General features: G+C 36.6%; 1 protein-coding gene across 1 annotated transcript in view; it reads left to right on the top strand.

Moving 5' to 3' along the window:
* The window catches only part of GPC5 (glypican 5), a 693,690-nt gene that overhangs the window by 266,394 nt on the left and 403,006 nt on the right, over positions 1-24,290 (top strand). Inside the window, exon 5 of the mRNA XM_046664799.1 lies at positions 21,299-21,424. Within this exon, the coding sequence (XP_046520755.1) occupies positions 21,299-21,424 (126 nt within the window). The remainder of the gene's footprint in view (positions 1-21,298; positions 21,425-24,290) is intronic.

The raw sequence follows: 24,290 nt of genomic DNA, 5'->3' as shown, positions 1-24,290 counted from the left end.
ATGATATTTTGGTCAACTAGGAACCGCATTTATGACTGTGGTTTCATAAAATTAGTACCATATAGCTTAGGTGTGTAGTAGGTTGTATCATCTAGGTTTGTGTAACTACAATCTGATGTTTGCAGAGTGATGAAATCACCTAACGATACATTGCTCAGAACATATTTCTGTCGTTAGGTGACACATGACTGTACTATTATTCTTCTAATGAACCTTTCCAGAATCTCTGTAGAGCATCTTTATTTGCCACTGGTTCTTCAGGCACCATTGAATTCATGAGCTGGGCTGTCTGGACTGAACATCAGAGCAGCTTGTAAAATACCAAGCTACAGAGGTTTTTCTTTCTCATACAAAAGTTTCTTGAGGCTGCTTTGTAAATGGGTTACAGCAATATGTCCAAGTGTGGAATATGTTTTTTCTAATATGCAAAGGGCCCCATAAGGCCTTGTACCTCTGCCTGAGTGCTAAGTCATCTTAAGTGCAGAAATTTTCCGTTTTCATTAGAAGACTATCCTAGTAAGATTCAGACTGCTAGATTTAGAAACCCTGCTGAATGGTCAAGCATTCAAAATGTCAATAAGCACATGTCATGATGTGATCAATATTTTATTATCAGGATGGTGTCCTGTAGATGTCCAGATGATCAAGGCTCCTATCTGTTATGAAGTGGGAGAGTTGCCCTGAGGTGTAACAGTGAAGGGGTTCTTGCCAGCTGAAAGTGAAATATATCTAATTGCTCTTACTAATTGGTAAAGAGGTAAAAGCATTTTCCAAAGCATTAGCTGCATAGCAGGTGGCAGAATATGTTTTGATTTACTCTAGCAGACATCACATACAAAGGAGTACGAATTGAAGTCACCCTCTGACTCAGGTTGTGTATGATAATCCAACCATTCTCCAAGTCCAGCTCAGTGAACAAGTGAAGTGAATGACGATTTGTTAGGATCACCACCACTGCATTTTTCATGTCTTTGATGATGACCCTAATATCAACAGTTCTCGAGGAATATTGTGATACTGTGATTTATAATAAGAAATATATATTTGGTTCTCAACCTGGTTCTTGGCACAGAGCTCCTAAAACCCTCGGAATTTCCTAAGGGATGAGAACAAAAGGATGTCTTCTGTTATGTTAATAAGATGACTTTTGGACCCCACCTGAGGATGGGGCTGGTTGCCATGAGAGCTACCCACATGATTAGACAGTTGGAACTTTCAGTCTCACCCACCAACTATGGGAGGGGAGAAGGCCTGGAGGTTGAATCAATTGCCAGTGGCCAATGAGTTAATCAATCATGACTAGGCAGTGAATCCTCCATAAAACCCCAAAAGGATGGAGTTAGGAGAGCTTCCGGGTTGGTGAACATGTGGAGATGCTGGGAAGGTGGTGCACCTCGAGAGGGCATGGAAGCTTGTGCCCTTTCCCCATGCCTTGCCCTATGTATCTCTTCTATGTGAATTTTTCTGAGTTATATCTTTTTATAATAAACTGGTGATCTAGTAAGTAAAATGTCTTTCTGAGTTCTATGAGCCACTCTAGCAAATTAATCAAACCCAAGGAAGGAAGGGGTTGTGGGAACCTCTAATTTATAGCCAGTTGGTCAGAAGTACAAGTAACAACCTGGACTTAGAACCAGCATCTGAAGTCTAAGGAGGGGGTCCTAGGACCTCCAATCTATAATCAGTGGGTCAGAAGCACAGGTAACAACCTGGGCTTGTGACTGACATCTGAAGTAGGTGGGTGGGCAGTCTTGTAGGACTGAACCCTTAACCTGTGGAATCTCATGCTGTGTCCGAGTAGATAGCGTCAGAATTGGGTCGAATTTTCAGAACTTCTGCTGGTGTCAGAGAATTGCTTGGTGGTGTTGTGGGGACCCCTCTCCCCTACCTCCACACATAGGAATTAGTAGCAGAACCAAAATAGATATGATATTCTTTTGTTTTACTATTTTTTTGTAGGGAGAGGTAGTTTTAGGAACTTCAATCCGGCTCTTCTTCCATGAGTTGAGAAACAAATGTGGGGTCTGTTCAAGGGGAAAGTATGTCTATTCCAACTACATATTCAGAAGTGTGAAATAAACAGGGTGCATCTGTGGACTCCCTGAACCCAATGTGAGACAGACTAAACCAAAAATTTAATTTTCACTTGACCTCTATAGGCCTCATTTAGACTGACAGAGTATAGTGGTATTCTGGGTCTTCAGGATTAAAGTCAACTCAGAGCTACTGTTTACATAATTCTTGGGAAGCAAAAGGGCCACAGGTCCCTTTAGGGAAGGCAGATTTATACATAATTGTTGTGCTTATGCAGGGATCTTTCTCTACATATCTTTGTTGAATGGAATTTCTGATAGTTGATCTGTTCAAAGGACTGGGTTTTGATGTGGTTGATCATACGATGCACTGGGACAGCCATTCTCGAAAGAAGTTTGCTGTACCTGGTAAAACTCATACGCTCTGTGCACTACGTCTGCCTTCTTAGGATGTATCCCAGAGAAACTCTTGCTCATATCCACAAGAAGCATTCTTGAATATTTGTGGTAGCTGAGAGTAGAGGCAAATTGTGTGTCCATAACACAAAAAAGGGAAAAGTAAAGTGTGAGACTTTGGAACATTATGAAGCAGTCAGAAGGAAATAACATATTTTCGTACAGCAAAAAATATCATTGTGATTAGAGAGAAAAAAATTAAATAGAATGAGAATAGTAGTGTAATGCCACTTATATAAATTAAAAACACATATATAATTAAAATCAGTATATATTTTTCAAGGAAAGGACATGGCAAAGTACTTCTATTAAATATATTAGAATGGATATTTGTAGAAGGACAGGAAAGGGATGAGGGATGAAGAAAAAAATGAGATAAAATAAATAAATGTGTAGATGCTCAAGGATAAATTATGATAGTATGCCAGGAATTAAGGAATGTGCTTAACTCAACTCTCTGTCTCTGAGAAAATATGTGTTTATTTGTGTATGCATCCATATAAATAGAGACACATATACACTATTAATGTTTAGGTGAAAAGTGTTTTTTAAAATTATGTTTCCTTAATTAATAAAATAGTTAAAACTCCGAGTCAAACTTTTCATGATACTGATGATACTCAATTTTTCAAAAACTATTTTTTGCCTTTTCATATGCTAAGCATAGATAATTTTTCATTATAGTGTATAGTAGATATATTGAATATCCAGATAGAGATAAAACATAATTTGCCAAGAAGAGTTGCTGACTTGTTTGGATTTCCTATTTTAACTCAGAATTAAAAGAAAATGAAAGTTTATTATTAAAAAAATAAGTAGACAAGGAAAAACTGAATTTCCCATTGACCCATCAAATAATTAACAAAACCACTGCTTTGTACATTTCATAAAAGTGAAATTAAAAAAAAAAAAATATTCTGAATTTGTTTTTATAAATTAGCATTATATCCATGATAGTTTTTCTATTATTAGGTTTACTTTCTTTACTTTGGGCAATTCTTGTGAAAAGTAGCAGAAACCACTTTCTGTAAATTTAAACCAAAGTAAAAGTATTAAAAGAAAGCTGTGGAACAAAAGAATTTGACAGTTTCTATATCTTAATATAATTGCTCCAGTGTCTCAAAAAATAGAAATTTTAAAATGCATTAGTGTCTTTGTCAATGTAAATGAAGATAAACACTATTCTATATTTACTAAAAATTTAAAACTATTGTTACACATAAATGTCATAGTCTTTTAAAATTACATTGTCATGGTTTACTTCAGATTTAATTTCTTTATTGGTATATCTTCTAAAAAATTTTGTTGTTTAAAATTATGTTAGATTTATGGCACCCTAACTTTAAAAATATATATTTTCAGGTCTTTGTGACAGAGTAAGAATTTAATTTATATAGTTTTCCATTCTTCAGACAATTCTTTTGCAGTTATGTTAATATAACCACTGTTGACTTATAAATAATTTGACCATCTACGTTTTGTTTTTGTTCTTTTGGCTAGCCAACAGTATTAAATGATTAAGCAGTGTTTACTTTTTATTTATTTTATTTTATTTTTTTGCTGTGGAAGATTGGCCCTGAGCTAACATCTGTGCCAATCTTCTTCTATTTTGTATGTGAGTCACTGCCACAGCATGGTCACTGACAAGTGGTGTAGGTTGCCACCTGAGAACCATACCTGGGCCCCTGAAACGGAGTGTGCCAAACTTAACCACTAGGCCATGGGGCTGGCCCCTTAGTTTTTATTTTTCAATTGGAATGTTTAGTCCATTTTTTACAGTGATATACAGTATCATGAAGTAGTTGGTTTAAGGCTACCATCTTGTTCTTCATTTTCTCTTTACCTCATGTTTTTATATATTTTATTCAATGTTTCTTGCCTTCTTTTGAGTTTACAGGTAGTTAGGAATTTTTTTATCCTCACAGCTTTTTAGATTTGCATTTCTTTATTATTCTCTTAATGGTTATTATAGAGATCACAATATGCATTTTTAATTTTTACTAACTACTTTAAATTAGACCTTTTCCATTTCATTGAACAATAGAAGAACTTTAAAACAGTTTCACTTTGCTGCTCTCTTCCTAGCTTTTGTGCTGTTTTTGCTAACAAATATCTTACTTCTAACAACATTTTAACAACTCCCAAGATATTATTATTATCGTTGTTTTTAAATAGTCTGTTTACCTATAATGATTCACATGTATTATTCTCTCTGGTGCTCTTTTTTTTTTTTTTTTGCAGGGAAAGATTTGCCCTGCGCTAAAATCTGTTGCCAATCTTCCTCTTCTTTTTTTCTTTTTCCTCCCCAAAGCCCCAGTACATAGTTGCATACCCTAGTTGTAAATCATTCTGGCTCTTCTGTCTGAGCTGCCGCCACAGCATGGCAACTGACAGAAAGGTGGTGTGGTTCCATGACAGGGAAGCAAATCCAGGCCACCGAAGCAGTGAGTGCCAAATTTTAGCCACTAGGCCATCAGGGCTGCTCTCTCAGGTGCTCTTTTTTGTTTGTTTCTTGGGTTTTTTTTTTTTTCAGTTCAATGGGTCCATCTAGAATCCTTTTGCTTTAGCCTTAGAATATCTTTCATTGCTTATTACTAGTGATGAATTCTTTCACCTTTTGTTTGTCTGAAAACATCTTCATTTTTGAAGAATATTTTCAGTAGATCTAGAATTCTAAATTGTTGCTGGCTACTATTTTTAAAATGGTAAATGTCCAAGCCCTAATTAAGTTCATGACATGACCCTGTGTAAGTAGTATGGAAGGTTTAGTGGAAAAATTTAATATGAGAGGGAACTAAAGTAGTGGATGCTGCAGGTGCCCTACTCACATCCCTTCACCTGGTCATTTTATCTGCTATCTGGCTTCTGTGTCCCAGCTGCTGCTAACTCACAGCTGCCCTATTCTCTGGCAAATTGCCCTCAACAACTAAAAGCCATCTGTATTTGTTATCTATTGCTACCTAACGAATCATTCCAAAACTTAGTGTCTTAATGCAACAATAAGCATTTATTATGCAATTTTCTGTGGGTCAGGAATTTGGGAGCTGCTCAGCTGTGGCTCAGGGTCTCTAGGGAGATTGCTGTCAAGATGTCTGCCAGGGCTGCAGTCCTCTGAAGGCTTGAGGGGGACTAGAGTCTCATCTCCCAAGATAGCTCACTCCCATGGCTGTTGGCAGGAGGCCTTGGTTTCTTGTCACAAAGACCTCTCCCTTGGACTGCTTGAGTTTTCTCACAACATTGTGGCTGGCTTCCCTCAGGGAAAGCAGTTCAAGAGAGAGCAAGGTGGAAGCTGCAGTGTCTTTTATGATCTGGCTTCAGAAATCCCACATTGTCATTGCTGCAATATCTTATAGGTTATGCAGGTCAGTTCTATTCAGTGTGGAGGGGGACTGCACGAAGACATGAAAGGAAAATTGTTGGGAGTCATCCTGGAGACTGGCTACCACACCATCTTACCCACCTGGGGGAGCGGGTTTAACTCTCACCTGCCTACCCCGCTTGGCAGCAGCTCACAGGCATTGACTGACTGACACAGGGGCATAAAAGGCTTGCCCCTTGCTCAGATGTTGCTGAAATTCCTGCTTCAGCACTTCCTAAGGAATCTGGCTGAAGCTGAGACAACATTCCTACTTGACTTCTTCCTCCCCACTCTATCGAGCTTCCCTCACTACTTTTCTCTTAAGAGCATCCCTCGATCAATCGATGAATCGTCTGCATCCAAATTCCTGTCTCAGGATCTGATCCAGGGAATCTGACCTACACGTGTCTGAAAAGGAACCTAAAATAAATGCAGAATAAGCATAAACTAAGGCAGTAGTATCCTATCCTAAATGTAGGTATTCCTCTATATATGCCCAAATCCCTAACCTTTTTGTTTTTTGCTCCCCCTTTTATCCTTCTGTATTCATTTCATAGAGATCCCTTCTGTTAAACATATTGCCTTCTTCTTATTTGATTTTTAACCTTTGAAGAAGGAAATTTCAAGTATTAAAATCTGTCTCTGGATCTAAGAGTTGTTCTAAGCTTGCTGGTGGAGTATGTCACTCTTCTTTTAGCTTACAAAAAGAGGAGCTGTTAATGTTCAACTATAGAGTTGAATTCTTTGGATCATATTCTGGAGCTGTACTTATTGAACCGACCCTATTTTTCCTATTTATGCAGCATGCTAATAACAAGCTAATTGGAGACTTTGAGTTATTGGTATGTACCAGTTACGAAGGTCTCCAAAAGTTAAGGAAGGCAAGGAAGAGCTTCTGCTCCTTTAAACGTCTAGCGAAGCATCACTATGTAGCCTTTTCTGGGTGGAAACCAAATTGGCACAGCTGTAAAGGACATTGCACTCATCTAGCTGTCTAAACCAGCCCAGGCAGAGTGATTTCCCTGTGGCAGTTCCTGCTCTCTGCTTGATTTCTTGAAGTTAGCTGGTAAGAATAAGCTATTAGCAAGCTTAAATCGGTGATAATTAGTTGTACATTATTATTTCAAAGTAGTGTGGCTGTGCCAATTAAGTGGGTAATTAGGAAAACCCCAGGACAATAAATTAAGACAGAGTCTCAACACCAGTGCCCCATCTGTTCTCCGGCAAGCATTCCAATTAGCCAAGACTCTCATTTAAGAATACGGCAATTAAGGGGATTGGCTGCATGCATAGGTGTGTATTGGGGTAATGAAGACTGTCTTAGTTGCTTAGTAAAATATTTTTAATGACAGAGATGATTTTGATGTGAAGGTGAGGAAGTAGAATTTTTAGAAATAATGGATTTTTAATGTTTGAAACAATATAATTTAAATTGAGTTTTCTGTTTCTCTCAATTTTCTCTTTAGAACTTAATTGGAATATTGTATCATCAGGCAGTTCCATTTTATTCTAATATGATTATTAAATCTTGACTTGCGTGAGAATTTGGCCACTTGGAACATTAGAAATTTTATTTTTTGAGAATGGGAACCCAGGAGCACACTTGAAATGGCACAGTTTAGGTAGGGGAATGAGTCAAGGCATGATTCTCATTCAGGATGTGACTGTCTATGAAAGCAAGTTAATTGTTACCCTCTACATGACAAAAGAACACAGTGAAGTGGTTAAAAATAGTTAATGAAACATAGTAAAAATTTTCAACATATGCTGAATGAAGAACACAATATTATTTAGGATTATTTCCAAGATAGCTGGAATAGGTTCATATTAAATAGGATCAGTTAGCTTAAAATACATTAATTTATAGCTACATAGTTAAATCTTATTTAGCACAATATTCTTGATCTCTTGATGTGTGTGTTTGGGTATATGTTTTTGTTTATATGGGTGAATCAGTCTTGATATCCTGAGCTTAATGATGAATTGTGTATACACATACTCAGTGAATGAAAATATCCATAGGTCAGGAAAAAGTCAACTCTTTGAGGAAAATTTAATATCGTTTATGGTACTGGAGAAAGCAATTTCCAATCTATTTCCTAAAAGGAAGTTAGTGCTTCTTTGAGGTGCCATTATTATTTATTACCTGTAAGTTTAATTTACTAAAATAAAGGTCATGTTCCTTTCAATGAGAACATTTCTGTTTAATTTAAAACAGTGCTCAGTGAGTGGTGGTAGTGAGGGCACTGGGGGTGGGGCAGGCCAAGGCAAGGCTTTGGATAGGGGGCCAGAGGCCGGGCCAGAAGCCAGGCCAGAGCAGGATTGAGGAAACATGAGCTACAAGGCAGGCCAGCGTCAAGATCTACATGAATAATGAAGAGCAGGACCCCAGGGGGTCAAAAACCAGGCACACAGGAAGAAGGAATGCCAGAAGGCAGAGCAAACATATGGCAAAAGTTTAGGCTAGTGGTGCTTGACCTTTGGGGGTCATGTATCTCACCGAGAATCTGACAAAACTTCCCTGAAAAAGAAAGTTCGTAAACAAATACATGAAAAATGTTGTTGCATTGAAAAGCAATTTGCTTCATCTAAAATTAATATTAAAAATAAAGTGGTTAAACTGGGTTTGCTCTTTTCAGATGTTCATGGAAAAATTGATGACCATTTCATGAAATATCTGAAACTAAATCCAAATAATGGAAAATTCAGCTAATATTCAACAGTATTTGTGCTGAAAGGAGAGATAGCTTCAAGTACTCGGTATAAACTGCAAGTTGAAATTGTGATGGGTCTTAGATGTGGCTATGTGCACATGTTTGGTATCCAACAGTTGCTCGTTTTTTGTTTTGATGGTAACAATTATTGAAAATTATAGAAAGCAAACTTGTGTAGCTGTCACTGACTGTAATTAGAACTCTCATAGCTTGCTTGCTTGGAGGAGGATAGGTTTGTATCAGGAAGCATGAAATTTACTGTAAACTCTTCAGATTACATTGATGGTCCATAATGTTTTGATCCTCAGGTTAATTTGCAGCATTTGTAATATTGAGACTGTCAAATTTAAGTTAATGTGAATAGAAATAAATCTCCCCAACGTTCTCTCACTTCAGAAAGAATAAATATATATATATATTTCTCAGCCATGGGAAGAGTGACCTTTAAATTGGACACTTTTCAAACTGGTTCTCCAAAAATCTTCTATTTCCCAGTAACAGCTTTACTTGATGAGTTAGAAGGTTTTCAATAGTGTTTATAATCTTGACTGTAGGGTTATCTCATTTATACGGCTCAAAATACTCCCCCACCAAGAAAACCAAACTGTGAGTGAAATTCTCCCTAATACACCTGGGAGTATGTTTTCTTTCTTTCTTTTTTTCCCCTCACGAAAAGTGAATCTTCTATCCTTTTTCTTTTGGAAAGTCAATGAATATCTGCAGAGTTGAAAAGAACCTCAAATTCAGTTCCCATTTTTTTAACTCAATCTTTTTAAGAGGTGAGGAAGATTTAAATTCATCATATTGAAATTGATGATTTTTATAGGTATGCATAAAAACTTTTTCAGAATTTTTAGCTGAATCTATGGGGCCTAAATCAGCATAGTGAATGAGGCTCATTTCTTTTACTCATGTGGCAAAATTAATTGTATTTAGAAGCATTGTGAGTTCTCCATCTACAGCAAGAGTACCAAGCACTTTCTTCCACTTGGTTTTGCATGGCAAAGAACATTTCCAACATTTTAAATCTGCCAATGGCATTTGAAGTATCTAAATGATGCATACAGATAATAGGGAAAAATAGGGAGCAGGCAACACCAAGAGATATTCATATGTTTATCCAGTTGCAAGTTGAATGGAAATCATAAAGCTGCCAACTCCTCCATAAGTGTCCTCAAAACAGAAGAAATGTGTTTCTAGAGTGGATTATATCATTTGATAGAAGCACTGGTTTTTTTTTTTTCCATTCTTTACTCGAAAACACAAATTTATATCAACCATTTCTGGGGCACACCATGATCTCTAGAATCATGTGTGGAATCTTTTGTCTGGAAGTGCATCTGATGAAAGTTTGAAGGTGGTTTCAGGTTGCTTATTCTGTCAGACCCATATTCATAGAGTTATAGACATTCAGATCAAGTTTCCTTCTGAAAAGTATGATTCATTCTGTTTGGTGATTTTGAAGATCAATAGGTCTAAGGAATCTTGTTAAACATGGAACACTGCAACTTTGGGGTCCTGCGAATTGAGTAAATCCAAAGGATTTATAATCTTCATTGTATTTTCAATGTAAGCTAAGCTTTATATAAACAAAGAGATATATGAATAATCATAATGGAAGGATGTATTATTTTAATTCCTATCACATTGACAATATTTTAGATGTTATAATTCAGTAAAGGTGATTATACATCGTTCAACCCTGGTCAGCAATATTCTGTGCCACTATCAGAAATTGGGAATACAATAATACCTGGGCTACATGTAACATTTAAAAGCAATTTTTTCCCCAAAATGAGAATTACTAGAATAAGAGGAATAACATTGAAAACTAAACTACCTCATTTTCTCTGAACCCTTCTACTTATAGACTTCTTGACCTTAAAACCCATCTTTATATTAGAGTCTAGGAGCAGAGTATTTGCACTGAGAGGTATACAGTAACTGAAAATGCAAGTGAGAACAATTTGTACCAGGCATATATTGTCCATCAGGCAGATAAGTTCATGGGTGGAGGTAACCAGGAATGTCTGATTGAAACCATAAAATGAAAAAAAGAAAACAAGGAATGAGGAGGAGAAGCCTAATGTTCTGCTAACGCTGAGAGAGGAAAATACTGTTCAGAGTATGTTTTCTTGTCTTCTAAGTCATGGAGTTTATAGTTAAAATTTTAGCAACCACAGAAAATATCTTACTGCAATGGTAACATTCAAGATTTGACCTAAAATGCTGAATCTCAAAAATCTAGGTATTACGTTTCTTTGTGTGAATGACCTATAATAGAATCATTAGATTTGCAAATATTCCATTTGGCTAAACCTTCTTGTTGGTCTTGACCCAGTCATGTCCTAGACAGTCTTTTCTATTGGAAAACCAATAGCATGCTTCCTGAAACTAGTAAAACTGAACAAATAATTGCATATCTTTTATTAAAATGAACAAAAAGTTATGAGTTAGGAGAAATTGTATCACATGTCTTTTGGGATGGATGCTCAATTTCCTTAATACTATATGACGTCTAAATTTTGGACACTTGGTCCTGTGTTTATTTTTATAAATGAGTTAAAGTCTTTGTTTAAAGTTCTTTTTAATGGAGAACAGAGTCAGTGCTTTTTAAGGTACACTTTTACAATGTGGAAAAATGAGATGAGAGCTAGTTTTGAAAACCTAGTGTTGACATCAGGTTTAAATCACTGTTTTTTGGAGGAGGATGCTTTCAGAAAGGGTGATTTTTGCTGGGACATAAATGATAATGTGTTGAGTTTGGAAGCTTATTAAAAAGTGAGCAATAGGGGCATCTATTCTAATTGTATAGATAGCTATGAACATCCAGCTCAGGGCTAATATAAAACCACCACCAGAGACTGTTAAAAGTGCTACGCCTGTCGAAAAGAATCCTCTGCAAAGGGAATCTAAGGATATTAGCATGTTTCCAGTGCTTCTTTCCATTTCTCCTTCCCATTGCTTTTGCTGGTGCTTCCCAACCTGCCACCCATCTTAACCCCTTCAGCTTTGTTGAGAAAGCACAGTAAATCTTCCAAGGAAGGGAAGTCATGTCACATGAACAAGAAGACTTCCTACGAGGAGGAAAGAACCTGGAATCATTTAGTTAGGAAAAAAACAAATCCTTCTCTTTGAGAATGGTGCCAACGCTTAGGTCACTGCACGTTCTATAACGAGCAGTGGGTTCAGGTGGGGTTCAGAAAGCAGACCTTATGAGTTACTTTTTTTAAAAAAAATAGTTTTTTTCTCTTTAATCCCAAATGAGTGCAGTGTGCTTGGAACACATTTACATTTGTGATAAATTTCTTTGGTGCCATTTATCACATTGCCTCTTAGTGTTATATCCACCTCTCCTCCCATCTCTCCACGTATTGCAGTCTATAGAAAGAGGCCAAGAAACAGATTTTAATTCTTCCTATAGCCAAGCTAACTGTATAAATTTAATTATTTTCAAGCATTTACAACATGAACTGTTATTGGTGCAGAATAGACATCTAAATATTTTTTCTATTCTAAAGATATATAAAAATCTTTTATCAAATAGAATGTCTTAGTTGAGAATAAAGTAAAATGATTAAATATAGATTCAGAATAGCAAGAGAAAATAATTCTTATCTAGAAACATGTAATTATATATTTCCTTGGCTGAGCAGGAGACTGACATTTTAAATGTCTACTGTTTGACAACTGTGGTCAGACATCTCTACGGGGTTGAGCCTGCTCATTAGTGCCACATTAACCTTAGCTTTGCCTCAGGCCATTAACTAGCAAACTGCACATTTGACCTTTGTTCTACAGATATTTTCAAACAGTGTGTGAGGCACTGCTTTTAATTTGGGTTCTGTATTATGTGTGGACTGACTTTAGAGGTAAAAAAAGAAAATCAATACATGTCATTAAATAAAGAAACGTGTGGTCTGAAACATTCCACAGAGAAAAGTTCCATTTGAAAATAATATTCTTCTCCATTACTTTTCCAGATAATTAGCTTTGGTCAAAATTAGAAAGAATCTCTTTTATATTGTGTTCAATGGAAAAGAAAAGAGGAAGTGCAATATGTGACAGTTTATAAACGTTTTAAAATTGAAACAAATTCCCACTAGATGAAGACATAAGATTGAGAGGTATGCCTTTTGAACATAGCTCTCTTTCCAGCAACATCTAATGAAATGAAATGCAAAATCTAAAGTAGATTAGAGCCATATGCTTAAGTGAAAACAGCTCCTTAGAAGATCAGCAAAGTTTGCAACACATGGTTGCCACCTTTCAAACCATACATATGAGGAACGTGTTGGCCTTATAAATTAAAATGTAAATTAGCTTTGTTGAATATTTTGATAGAGTATGCTAGTATTGCTATATCCAGGTTATGGAATATTATACAGCTATATAAAAATAAGTAAGACTTACATTTATTAACCTGAACAGTGTTCATGATATATTGTCAAATGAGAAAAGCCAATTGCACGTATGTGTATAGCTTGGTCCCAGTTTTGTAAAACCGTTCATCTCTATGTCTTTCTTTATCTCTATCTATCTGCCTGTCTGTCTGTCTGTTTTGGGTTTCTTGTTAGTGTGCACATAGAGGGAGCTGAAGAAAGCACACCAGGCTGTTAGCGTTGGTTACCTCAGGAGGGAGGGAGGGAAACACTATGGAGGGACAGATATTAACTTACTCTTCATGTGCCTTTTAACTATTTTACTAGTCACAAAAAGATATGTTGCTTTTATCATTAAAAATGTTAAAGTCAATTATGATGGTACAGCCAATCAGAAAGTCACTCAATTTTACAGTGGTAACTGGGCATTCCTATGCCAACCAAACCAGAAACGATAACTTCAGGATGAATTGCGTTTCCTTTCATATTTTTTTTACCACATGACACATCAGGAGATCTTTCTGGCACTGCTGGCCTCCAGGGCATGGCAAGCAATGAAGCTATAACTATGCTGGTCCATGTTTCTCCCTCGCCTTCAGTAAGCTCAAGATAAACAAGGCTGCGAGCTGTGAATGAGCAATTGTGCTACAGCATTTTTCCTCTTTCCTCTGCTAGCACAGTGTACAAAGCTGTTCATTAGCCAGTGATCAGAATTTACCCCACTCCCTGCTTTCCCCCAGACCTTTCGGATTCAAAGAAATATATTGATAAATCCTGTCTAAACACATTGCATTCTAAATGCAGATTTTGGCAGGAGGAAGTGTTTTCTAGTCTAACAATCTACCAGGAAGTGTGTTCTGTTAAAAATGTGATACTTTATGTAAAAATCTAAAAAAACAGATGGAAATATCCTTTATATATTCATTCAACTTTGATTTATCAAATATGCAGTATCAGCCTGACATTACTCAGCGATGGCATTTTAAAATTACTTACTTAAATAAAGATGTCAAGGTCTGCATTGACTAAATAACTAACTTGGTCACTTTTCAGAAGTCCCTTCACTTCTCTGTTTTCACTTTCCTTAGTTATAAAAGAAGAGGGTTGGACGAAATCACTGGTTTCAACTCTGGCTGCACATTAGGATCCTGTAAGAGGCTTTCAGCAAAGCCCAGATGCTTGGGTCCTACTCCAGACCAATAAATCTGACTTTCAGAGGGAGAAATGTAGGCATACAATTTAAATGTTTCCTTGGTGGTGATAAAGTGCAGTTAGGACAGAGAGCTGCTGGAACAGATGATATCTAAGACTCTTTCTAACTCTGTTTTTATAACACAGTATATCTGTGGTGTATTAATTATGATATCTATCTTTATAGCAGTATGACTAAATATTAATGTGTCTCTTCATATTAATTTCAGCATCACATATATATGGAAGCTATCTTGAGCCTGTTTCGTAGAGTCTGGCACAGCTTGCAGTTCTGCCCTTTAGATTTCTTCCAGTTTTTAATGCAACACACCAGGAGGGTCTCTCTGATATTTCTCCACAGTCTAAGAATGGATCCCCTAATTTAAAGTTTCCCAAGGCAACTTTGCTGTTTGAAGACTTCGATTATCATTATCATTTTAAAAAATGAATTTCTTATAGCAACTTATAATTCTGGAAGCTGTTAAAAACTATCACCATATCTGGGGCCAATTCAACAAGAGTTTGCTGAGTGCTTGTTGGGTACCAAACTGTGATCCAAACCCTGGCGTTATAAGGAAGCCCCGGCTCTTTAGAGAATACACCCTCTAATCAGAGAGACCCAGTCACAGAGGGATTATGATGCCCTATAGCAGGGCTATAAAACGGAGCTGACGAGTGCTGTATGAGAAACAAGGATGAACCCACAAAGCTGCACAGGTTGGTCAGGCAAGGAGTTAGAGGAACTGAGGCTGAAGCGGGGTTTTGAAGGACGGGGAGAAGGTTGTGAGAGTGAAGTAGGTGGAGAGGCAAGGATATCATTTGTTAGATTGTTGCAAGCCCAAATGAGAAATTATAAATTTTTATATGGCTCTGACATATAGGCCTTGACTAAATCTTCTGACAAAGAATGTTTTCTTGTTTTTAAAAAATATTTTCAAACTTTTATTCTTAATAATTATATTTGATTTCTGTATTCTAGAGATGTCTCAGGACCAAGATGTTCAACCAACATATGAAACACAGCCCCTCAAGGATAATTAACTGGAACCTCTAACATCTCCTTGCATTTATTATGCTCCTAATATTAGGAGCTGAAAATATTCTCATAACTACAGAAAAATAATTGTATAGATATAGTCACCCTCCCAGGAACTTAAATTTTGAACCTCCTGTAGAATACAATATTTTATTCATTAAGACGTTTCATGTATAACTGGAAAGGAGGCATGGTATGTAGTAGGCTGAGCACCAAGCTGGGAACCGAAGTATGGATTCTTGTAGTAGGACTGACATTAATTGGCTCCGTGGCAGTAGATAAATCTTTTTGACCTCACCATGGCTACTAGTGCTTTAACCCCTTCATTTCCCACGAGTTCAATTATTTTTTTTCTATATCCAACATAAATCCCCTGAACCTTCAATGCAACCACTTTTGGCAACACTACTCTTAACTCCTGTGACCTAAAAACTGTAAACACAGAATACAGAGTTCCAAAGTAGGATCTCCCCCCAAATTTCTATCTTCACAAACCAAACATTGTCTGAACATTCACATGAAATTTCTTCCATTATTTAGTCTCAGAGAAGTTTCTCCAAAGCTAACCACTCTGTTTTCAGTAATCCTTCCTCTCTCTTCTTTCCAGAATTTGTGATCCATCCGTTGTTAATTTGCTTTTCCTATCTTTGTATCAATTAAGAAAGACTAAATTATGATATGGTAGCAAACAACCCCAACTACTGTTAGTTTAGGACCAAAAAAATTGTACTTTTGTTTACCATCTATGCCCATTTCAGGCCAGCGGGGGGCACTGCTCAAGTTGCCCTGGCTTTAAGCCTCAGAACCACAGAGCAGCCTCCATGTGAAACACTGCCTGTCATCAGGGGAGAGGGAAACAGAAGCTGGCAAAACCTCTTTGGTTCTTAAAGTTTAAGCCTGGAGGGAACATAGAGCACTTCTGCATACATTTACTAGAGTCCAGAGCAAGGCACATACCAAAGCTAACTCAAAGGGGCTTTGTGCCCAGGAGGTAGAGAATTGGGATACTTGGGAACAAGCTAATGACAACATGCCCTTGTTATCTCTTTCCCTTTCAGACACAAATATTTGCAAATCTCTCCTGTGTTCAAACAAATATACGCACAAACAAAACTACCTTAATTTTCCTTTTGGGGATTCTCCACTTCTGGTTTCTCACCATCTTTTTAATACTCAAGATACTGCAAATCTGAAGTCTGTTACTCTGTTTCAAATGCTTTACTTGTTGTATTAGGTGGCTGGGGCTGCCGCAGCAAAATACCACAGACGGGTGGCTTAAATAACAGAAATCAGTTTTCTTGCAGTTCTGGTGGCTAGACGTTCCAGATCAAGGTGTTGGCAGGTTTCGTTTCTCTCCTTGAGTTGCAGATGGCCACCTTCTCCCTGGACCTGACACGGTCTCTTCTCTGTGTATATGCAGCCCTAGCATCTTTTCCTTTTCTTATTAGGACACCAGTTAAATTGGATTGGAACCTACCAATATGACCTCATTTGAGCCTAATTACCTCTTTAGAGGCCCCATCTCCAAATACGTTATATCGAGGGATAGGTTTCAACATATGAATTTTAGGTGACACAATTCAGTCCATAATAATTATGGTCACTACATAAAGGACATTTTCAGTATTTTCGTTAACCTCTCATAATGGCGTTTTATACTGTAGAGAATCTCTCTAACTTCAAATTCCCTGATTCTTTAGTATTTGTAGCACTTAACTTTGAAGTTTTTCTTTCTTTGCTCTTTCTGCTTCTGAGTCCCTTTGGATTTTCTTAGGTCATATTATTTGCCTGAGAGATTTCATCCATATTCATGACGCCAGTCACCACTTCTGTAGATGATGAATCTGACATCACGTGTCCAGTCCACTGATTCCAAGGTTACATATCCAAAGCAAACTCCCAAGGTATTTATGGCTCTTGTACCAGTAGCTTCAGCATCATCTGAGTGCTTCTTTGAAATGTAGAATCTTGGGCCCTACCCCAGAACCAGTGAATCCAAATCTGCATCTTGGCAAGATCCCCAGATGATGTTACACATATTAAGTTTGAAAGTAGTGTTCTACTTGATTTCCCTTTCTGTATGTTTCAGAGAAATCTCAAACTGAACATGTTGAGAATGGAATTAATTATTAATTAATTAGTTTTATTCATTTAATTAATCTGATAACTATTTATTGAATCTGCTATATGCCTTCACCACTGCTTTAAGATCTATAGTGGTGAACAAAATAAACCAAAATAATCCCTGCCTGCCTGAATCTTTTATTCTAGAGTGAGAGATAGATCAGAAACAATTAAACATAATAAATAAGCACATTGTATGCTAGAATAGAAAGTGATATGTGCCTTGGAAAGATGACAATATTGAGCAGGGTAAGGGCAATCCTAAGTATAGTGTGGGACGGTGAGAAGATGGTATTTCCCTTCCTTTATTTCTTAACTCAGTGAATAATGCAATCATCCCCTCAGTCACCTCAGAGGAAAAAAAAAGACAATTAGAAGTTTTCCTAAAACTTTTGCTTTACCTGTCAATTCCACCTTCCCAGTGTCTTTCAAATCTATCACTTTTTGTGATGCTCACCGGCAGGTTTTTTCTTTTCACATCCTTATATTTTCTCTCCCTGAATCTTGGGTGTAGCCTCCTAAGTGACTTCACTGCCTTCTGTCTATTTCCACAATACCTATGTGATGATGACATCACTTGCTTGCTGGAAAACGTCTAATGGCTCCCACTGCCTTCTGAAGAAAACTGAAACATCTTATCATGATCAGTAAGGGTGATTATAATCAGGCCTCTTCCTACCTTTTAACCATCATTCCCATAAGCATGCTCCCCACAAGCTAAACTAAACTGCATATGAATCTTTGAACACACAATATTCTCTTTCCTCTTTATCTTTGCTTATTCTGGTTTTTTGTTGTTATTATTGCTTGCTTGCTTGTTTGGTTTTTTTTGCATGGAACACTGAATTGTTATCTTGTTTTGTAAATATTTCCTGATTCCTTCTCTGTCCTCAAAATGGTACTGTTAACATTGTATTAGTATTGTGGATTTTCACCAGAATGTGTATTCTTAGAAGGTGGGGATTGTCTTGTTGAGCTGTGAATCCCTGGTGCCAACACAGAGCTTGGTACTCAGTGGTGTTTAGTTCTTTGTGATGAAGAAGCGATAGCTGCTGGTTCATAGAATGAGTGGAAATCTTCTAGGATACAATCCTTTCAGAGAGGATGCATGCAAAAGCATGGAAGTATATTGGGAAATAGCAAATATCTCACTTTTGTGGAGCCCAAAGTGTGGTTTGGGTTGCTGCTGAAATTGGGCTGAGAGAGTGCCTTATATGCCTTTCCAAGAAGTTCAGATCTCATGCTGTAGAGAATAGAGAGCCATTGATGGCTTTAAATAAGTGAGTGACATAACCTGTGGATATTATCAGATTTGAATTTTAAAAGGTGGCTCTCATGGAGGATGGAAGGTGATTGTTAAGAAAAGAAAGCGGAGGTGTGTCATCCTAGAGCAATATTTCCAGAGAGAGGTGATAAGGTTGAGCAAAGGCAATGGCAGGAGCACTGGGAAAGGGGATTGGAAAAGAAAGATGTAAAGCTTTCCGTGTTATGATCTATGAGTTGTGAAGGGAGAAATGAAATGAGGGCATCATTCTCCAAGGTTAGAGTAGGAGGCGGGGGCCCATCAAAAAAATCTATCCAGTTTTACAGCGTCAATTTGGAGGTCTCAACATTCTAGCCATTTGTGCCAGGTCCCTTCATTCTAGAAGATTCTTTGATTCCAAACAAGTGGTCATTTACAGGGAGTAGAATTCAGGACAGGAGTCACTCAGCTTTCTGTTTATTAAGCCCCACCTCTCTAGGCAAGAACCAGTCAGCTTCATCAGTTATGTTTTAGTAGCTGTAACATGAGAATTGGTATTTGTTCATGCATTCCAGTTAGTAGGGATATAGCCATCAGGGAGGGACTTATTTCCTAGTAGAGGAAACTGACTTAAAGTATAAATAAGTAGTCACTGTGCTAGCAAGAAAGTAAAGCATGCTTTATTTTTTATTGAGCCTAAGTTAGAGGTGAATCAGATTTAGGCTTCCTGCAGTGATTTCATTATCACTGGTCTGGTGAAACTTTGCTAAAAATTTGATTAAATACTCACCAACACTTGCCGTGGGAACTTTTGATCTCCTCTATGGTTTCAGATGTTACATATTTGAAAATTACATTTATCCTTCTGACAGATTAGTGGTTATTTACAACTCCAGCAATTTCTACAAATAGTTCTTTGAAAACACGTAAGAGAGAGAATTATAAAATTAATACAGTTGAGGGGCTGACCAGGTGACACAGTGGTTGAGTTTGCACACTCTGCTTCAGCAGCCTGGGGTTCATGGGTTTGGATCCTGGGCTCAGACCTACACAACACTCATCAAGCCACGCCATGACAGTGTCCCACAGGCAGAGTAGAGGAAGATTGGCACAGATGTTGGATCAGCAACAGTCTTCCTCAGGCGAGGGGGTTGGGGGGAGGATTGGCAGCAGATGTTAGCTCAGGGCCAATCTTCCTCACACACACAAATTACTACAATTGAGTATCAGTGCTGATGAGGATTATTTTGGGCTGGTTACTTTTAAAAACTGCAGATGGGAAGGAGGCTCTGAGGAATGGAATTTGCTCGCCCTTTGATGAGAGACATTTGCATTTGTGAAGGAAGTCTCCATCTGTGGGGGTGTCTCCCTCTCTGCAACAGGAGGAAGGGAGGATGACCTTATCTCTAGAAACTCTTAATGGGGAAGCATAGGACATCCTGACTTAATCCGATCTGATTCTTATCTAAAGTTATAGGACCACCCAATAACCAGACCCCACCTGCACTGATACCATTTTAACAACTTTTTTACATATTCTTCCCTTTGTCTTGTAAAGAGATAACTCACATACCTATGCCTTAAATTTAATCCTACCCTCAACCCATGTTTGCAGCAGCTCTTTACTGCCCATGGGTCCTGTCCCCATGCTACTCCATACTATTCTCTAAATAAAAAAGCACTACTGACAGACCTTGAGAGTCCAAGAAATCTTTCTTTTGACTCCTCGGCTCACTGAGCCTGCATCAAGTGCTATCAAAATCAGATTTAATTTTTTAAATTTTGTTATTCCAGCTATAGTTCAGAGCCACCCCTCCTCATTAATCTCATTTTTTAATAAATTATTTTTAAAGTATCAATGGGAGATGCAATTTTATAACTGGTGCATTTTAACTATTAATCCCATGAATTTCTGAAGTTTGCTTTCCTTCCAGTATTTCCTTCTCCTGTCCCTGCCTCCTAGTCCAGAGAACATCTCTTCTGTATCAGGCTAGTGGCTTTTCATTTCTTTTCCAAAACAGTTATCTACGTAAAAAAATGCAGCACTAAAGTCTTTAGGACTTGGTCTTTTGAAATGCTAAATCTCAAGTTCTTGGGACCTCAAAGACTTAGCTTTAAAACTCAAAAGTCTTGGTTTTCTAAATTAAAAACAAACTTTTCTATTGAATTTTCCCTTTCCATAATTGAAGGGGAAGTGGTAAAAGAAAAAACTTTACTTAATATATTAAATATTATTTCTTCCAATAACTTTTATTTTCATGCTTTTGAAATGTGTTGCATATCTGGGTTTTTCATATTTAGTGAAGACATGTTACTTTATGTTCTTAGGCACCAAAGAGAAGAGCCAGATAGGAAAATCAACCAAGTCTACTAAACTTTTAATCAGCAAGCAATCAATTAGCTTGTTATAAGACTCTGACATTTTTGTATGAAAAAGAAAGTGGTTAGTATCACTGTGGTTTAGATGCCAGCAACTAGTGAGGGCTTTTAAGGAAGCTAAATGAAGTTGTGAGTGTGTGTGTATACTGTTCACAACTTTTTAAATCTGGAGTTATATAGGATTCATATTCAGCGAAAATTTTTATTCGAAAGAATGAACTTGAATACTAGCTTTTTTTCCAAAAATGTAGTTTTTATGTTGATGGTTAGAAAAGTATTAAGAAGTTGCCGTCTACAGATTATGCGTAACAAATTATGCTATTTATATCAGCATACGTTATGGACTTTTTATTTTAATTGTTTTCTTTGTTTTTCCATTCAGGGAATTTATCAACAGCCTTCGACTGTACAGGACATTCTATGGGGGCCTGGCTGATCAGCTTTGTGTGAATGAATTGGCCGCTGCTGATGGACTGCCCTGCTGGAATGGAGAAGATATAGTAAAAAGGTATTTTATGTGTAGGGGTCTGTGAGAGCATAATGGCTTCTTTATCCTTGCGTTCTTTTTCCAGATCACGAATGGATTACTTCCGTTTTAACTTTACCACACAAGTTAGAGTATACATTAATTCCTTCTCTTTAGTTTGTTAAAAATAAATTTGATCCTTTTTGACATTTAAAAAATATGATGGCATTCTGTGGTGTTGTGAAAGTTCTCTGTTCTTTTTTACCTATCTATGACATACCCAACAATCCCATTTTTTCAATCAAGTATGACTTACCTTCTATCAAATCTGTCTTGTTTATCAAATATCTTATTTTGACTTTACAAGTATTAGAAAGTGAGGAAATTTGGTGAAATGTGAATACCTATGCAAAGATTCACTGATATATGGATTTGTATCTCAGCAGTGTTAGCATGTCCATCCTAACAGTTGTCTCCGTGAGAGTGTGTGTGTGTGTATGTATCTATGTAAGAGTGGGGGCACTTTTGTGTATGTCTGTTTAAGGCATTGTTTATTGTATGTTATCAATTATTTTCAAAATCAGGAGTGAAATTTAACTTTCACCTTTTCTTCCCCTAACTTCCTAGAATTTCTTTGTGTCTTCTCCTTTGCTTCCTATAACTGCTTGTACTCTCAAGTAATCTCCTGAGCTTGAGAGAGTCTGAAATTCTCCATCTGTAATATATAATGGTGGTCAATATAATTGGTTGCAATTAGTCCTTTGATTTTCCAGTGCTGGTGATTATTATAGAATGTAGGCTTCTGTTGTATTTGGATTTGAATGTTTTAATGTATTTTATTTTGAGCAAACTGCAACAAGAAAGATAGAGAGTTAAGCTTTCTGACTTACAAACACCTCTATTCCACATGTAGATAAGTGGTTTAGTTACTACAGAGTGATGAATCCATTTAAAATGTCATTTAGCAATTACATTTACTATGATAAACATATACAATAATTAATTTTAATATACATTTATATCATAAAAACAGTTTACATATTTCTGGGTGATCATATTCATTATAGTTAATGGTTACATTCCTGATATATCAAATGATTATTTTGTAGTTAAAATCTAAATATCTCACAGAGATTCTTAGAATTCACCTAAAAAAGTGATTGAAGACGGGAATGGTAATTAAATTTAAATAAAACATTTGGCTGACGTGGCTAATGCTCTCTTTTCATTATGCTCCTTGAATGTTGGAATGTGTTTTCTGAATATATCTTTTTAGCCCTTATTGAGAACAGTCATAGTATGCATAGTACTTTGAGTTTTTTTAGTATTCATGTCAATAAGATTTCTGCCACTTAAATCTAGTAATTAAATTCTACTTTGACATACTTCCTCTTTTCATATTGTTCAAACTGGAATTGAACTTTCTGCTTATTATTGATGTTTCTTTAAGGACTAATGAGAATCACGTGGCAATTAATAAAAGAGTTAGTATATAATATAAATGTATTTAATATGTTATATTCCATTATATTATATCAGTTGCTTCTAGACCTGCAAGAACCTTAGTTTCAATTTGTCCCGTTCCTCTATTTGGTCTGGGGCTTGTGTAATAGGAAATAGTGTTGGAGAAATCAATGATTTGGGAAAACTTTTTAGAGAATAGTGTTTTCAACTCAAAGAACATATTTTCTTCTACGTAATATATTTTTTAAGACCTTATTCATGGTTTATGAATAAAGAAAGCTCATCTTTAGCAAGAATCCTCTATGGAAAATGTCCACATTTCTGAGAAAGTGAGTGATTCTCATTATTCGAATTTGCTTCCAGCTCATGTCTCCTGTACCGCTCAGCCCCTTGCCTGTCAGCCACTTGCAAGTGCACTGAGCAATTCTGTGCTCCTGTTGAATGACTTCCACTTTGCCCTAATCTTTTCTCCAACTATCCTTCTACCTCCTCACCTTACCTGATATTTTCCCTTCCTTGAGGATATTTCTTCTGTTTCATCCCTATCTTTTGATCCCCAAACTAATACCACTGCCCTGGGTTCTCCAGGACAGCAGAAAAACCTCACACACTTTGGCTCCTTACCACCATCTCTAGACTGCTTCCAAAATGAACATTTTTCAGCCTTGATATTTTCTAGCAATGAGCTAAGGTTTCACAAGCATTATGTCATTTAATTCTCCCAAAGCTTTACTCTTAATGCTCCAGAGTAAGTTGACTGGGTGGGATCTCTTTTCTATTTGATGTTGAGAAAACTCTCAGGTGTACATTCACTTTTTAAAAATGTAACTTATGTTCTAATTTTATTCGTGGCTCAACCAAGTCTTGATGTAAAGTTGAAGACTATTTTTTTTTTCAATGCAAAGTCAACGCTAAAATCTAAATATCCATCATATCTAGTTGATTGATTATGATATATTCACAATGGAATATTATGGGGCAGTTAAAACTCATATATATTTATATCTGCTAATGTGCAATAATTTCAAATAATTATTCAGTAAAAATAGTTAAAAATGGGAGAGTACATATTTTACCAGCTGATTTGAATAAATAAAAAATAATGGTATTGGTTCTGCACAGAATATTTCTGGACAGTTACATGAAAACTGCTAATATGCTTAAAAAGTACTTTGAGGGGCTTTTGTTTTTTTTTTAATTTGAATTGTATTCATGTTTTTACATTTAGCAAAAGAAAATGTTATAGCAATATTAGAATTATTAGCCATTATTGTTTTCTTCTTTTTTACAATTCTTTTTTGAAATAAATGTGCTACTTTTGCATTTAATTTCTATCAATTCAAATTTTCATAGTAATTTTGTGATGTAGTTTTGACATTTTTCCTGGCTATAATTTTTAACTTCAATTTTTATTTTCCTTTTTCCCATTATCTATCTGGAAAGC

Source organism: Equus quagga, chromosome 6 (genome assembly GCF_021613505.1).
Source record: "Equus quagga isolate Etosha38 chromosome 6, UCLA_HA_Equagga_1.0, whole genome shotgun sequence".
Lineage (NCBI taxonomy): Eukaryota > Metazoa > Chordata > Mammalia > Perissodactyla > Equidae > Equus > Equus quagga.
The sequence above is the reverse complement of the archived record's forward strand: the minus strand, read 5'-3'. Positions and strand labels throughout refer to the sequence as shown.